Source organism: Mus caroli, chromosome 5 (assembly GCF_900094665.2).
Source record: "Mus caroli chromosome 5, CAROLI_EIJ_v1.1, whole genome shotgun sequence".
NCBI classification, from domain to species: Eukaryota; Metazoa; Chordata; class Mammalia; order Rodentia; family Muridae; genus Mus; species Mus caroli.
The window spans coordinates 116,241,468-116,243,809 of record NC_034574.1 but is presented as its reverse complement, the minus strand read 5'-3'; the positions used below and the strand labels follow the sequence as shown (position 1 = coordinate 116,243,809).

General features: G+C 47.8%; 1 protein-coding gene across 1 annotated transcript in view; it reads right to left on the bottom strand.

The window, feature by feature from the left end:
* Psmd9 (proteasome 26S subunit, non-ATPase 9) overlaps positions 1 to 2,342 on the bottom strand; it is a 21,717-nt gene that overhangs the window by 1,606 nt on the left and 17,769 nt on the right. Inside the window, exon 5 of the mRNA XM_021162902.1 lies at positions 366 to 454. Coding sequence (XP_021018561.1) covers positions 366 to 454 — 89 coding nt within the window. The remainder of the gene's footprint in view (positions 1 to 365; positions 455 to 2,342) is intronic.

Below are 2,342 nucleotides of genomic sequence, written 5' to 3'. Positions count from 1 at the left end.
CTCTATCTGAGCACACTCTCTATGGGTACCAGCATCCCCAGCCCTCTATCTGAGCAGACTCTCTATGGGTACCAGCATCCCCAGCCCTCTACCTGAGCACACTCTCTATGGGTGCCAGCATCCCCATCTCTATTTGAGCACACTCTCTATGGGTACAGCATCCCCAGCTCTATCTGAGCAGATTCTCTATGGGTACCAGCATCCCCAGCCCTCTATCTGAGCACACTCTCTATGGGTACCAGCATCCCCAGCTCTATCTGAGCAGATTCTCTATGGGTACCAGCATCCCCAGCCCTCTATCTGAGCACACTCTCTATGGGTGTCAGGGTGTGAGAGCATGGGAAGCAGACAGCGCCCAGCATTACCCCAGCAGTCCTTTTCCTGCCCAGCGGGTTGGAATCAGTCTGAGCTGGTGCTTCTCTCCTCTGCGGATCACTGTCACATTCAGGGGCTTCTGAAAGGCAAAGAAGGTCATTCCAGCCTCTGCTTCTTTCCACTCAAGAGGACTCAGTATGTGGAGATACCACTTTCTGACCATGAAATTGACCACTTTGGGCCCCAGCATTAATGAACCATGAAGAAATTCAAAATGGTAGGAGGGTAAAAGCATGGTAGGAACTATGTCGACTTGAATGAGAACTGTCTCCTTACGTTCCAGCATCTTACACTTGATTCCTACTTGAGACCCTATGAGGACACAGACCCACATGCTAGACACACCCCCAAACCTGTTCTCTCACTAGCACCGTGCAATCTCTGAGACAAACTCTCCCCAGTTTGGGACGGTACAGCAGCTCCCTGCTGCTGCCCAGGAAAAGAAAGTCATCATTTTCTTTGTAAGTGACTCCAAGGCTGGCCCCTGGTCACCTCCCAGATTCATGGTTCTGAGCACCAATCAACAGTCTGGCTGCTTTGATCCTCCTGCCTCCAAGGCCTGAGAACCAGCTGAAGGGCGCCCTCTAGTGGCCACTCCGCAGATCAGTTTCTATACACACCGAGGGGCAGTCCTTACTCCGGAACACTCTCCTTCTACCCCAAACTACACCGGGACCCACTGCTCCCCTCCAGCCCTCCTGCGAAGGCTTCCCTGTCACCTCTGGTCAGGATATGAAACTGCTCGTCCGGAACTACTGAATTCATGTCTGCTCTCAAAGCAAGGTCCCCCTCTTTGTTTTTTTGTTCAATGCTGGACCCCAGCCCCCAGTCCAGAAGCAAGCACACATGGGAGGGGAGGGGAGGCAGTTACAGAGAGAGAGAGACACAGGGTTTTGATTTTTACTTTAAACATTTTTTCAATGTGAATTTGTGTGTGACATAAATATGTAGTATACGCTTCTTACCGAGACACAATTTATATACAGTAAAGCAGGGCTCAGTGGGTCTCGTGCTCTCAGGCCCATCACCACCTCCTAACCGCAGGGGTCTGTGTCATCCAAAAGACCATCAGGACACGGTCCTCCTCGCCCTCAGCCTCCCGCCCAGCAACCACCAGCCAATCTCCTTTCTAGCTTTCTGGATCTGCTTTTTAGGACAACTTCGTGAGGAATTGTATGGCCTCTTGTTTGGTCTCTTTCACTTGGTATTATGTTTTCAATACCCATGTTGTAATATGTAATGGAGAATTTACTCCATTCCTGTGGCTAAACTAAATATGCATTGTTTTTATTATAAAGGTGCACGCAAGTGTGCACACAACACGTATTTAAAAAACCAAAAACCAAAAGCTAGGCGTGGTGGCACACGCCTTTAATCCCAGCATTCGGGAGGCAGAGGCAGGTAGATTTCTGAGTTCGAGGCCAGCCTGGTCTCGAACTCAGCCATGTCTCGAAAAACAAAAACAAATAAACAAACAAAAATAAATAAATAAATAAAAAACCAAAACCAAAAAAAAAGTGTGCTGGGCATGGTGGTGCACCCCTTTAATCCCAGCAATCAGTAGGCAGAGGTAATTGGATCTCTGTGAGGCCAGTCTGTCTACATAGTGTGCTCTAGGACAGCCAGGGCTACACAGAAACTGTTGTTGCAAAACAACAACAACAACACTTTTGTTGATCAAACCCATGACCAGGCACCTGAAAAGGGATCTGCCACTGAACCACACACCCTTAGGGTCAAGAGAGTAAATTTTTTCCCATCAAGATTGCTTGCACTTTGAGAATATATGCGTTTGATCCAAACACTGCACTTCTGGAAAGAAAGCTGATGAAAACAGTTTGCTCTACAAAAGCAGAATCTTGATAAAATTGGAAACTTCAGAAATGCTAACAGCATAGCCATACTTGGGGTTTTGTTTTGTTTAAATCACAAAGAGACAATGAGAACCCAGACTCCTGACTCTCAAG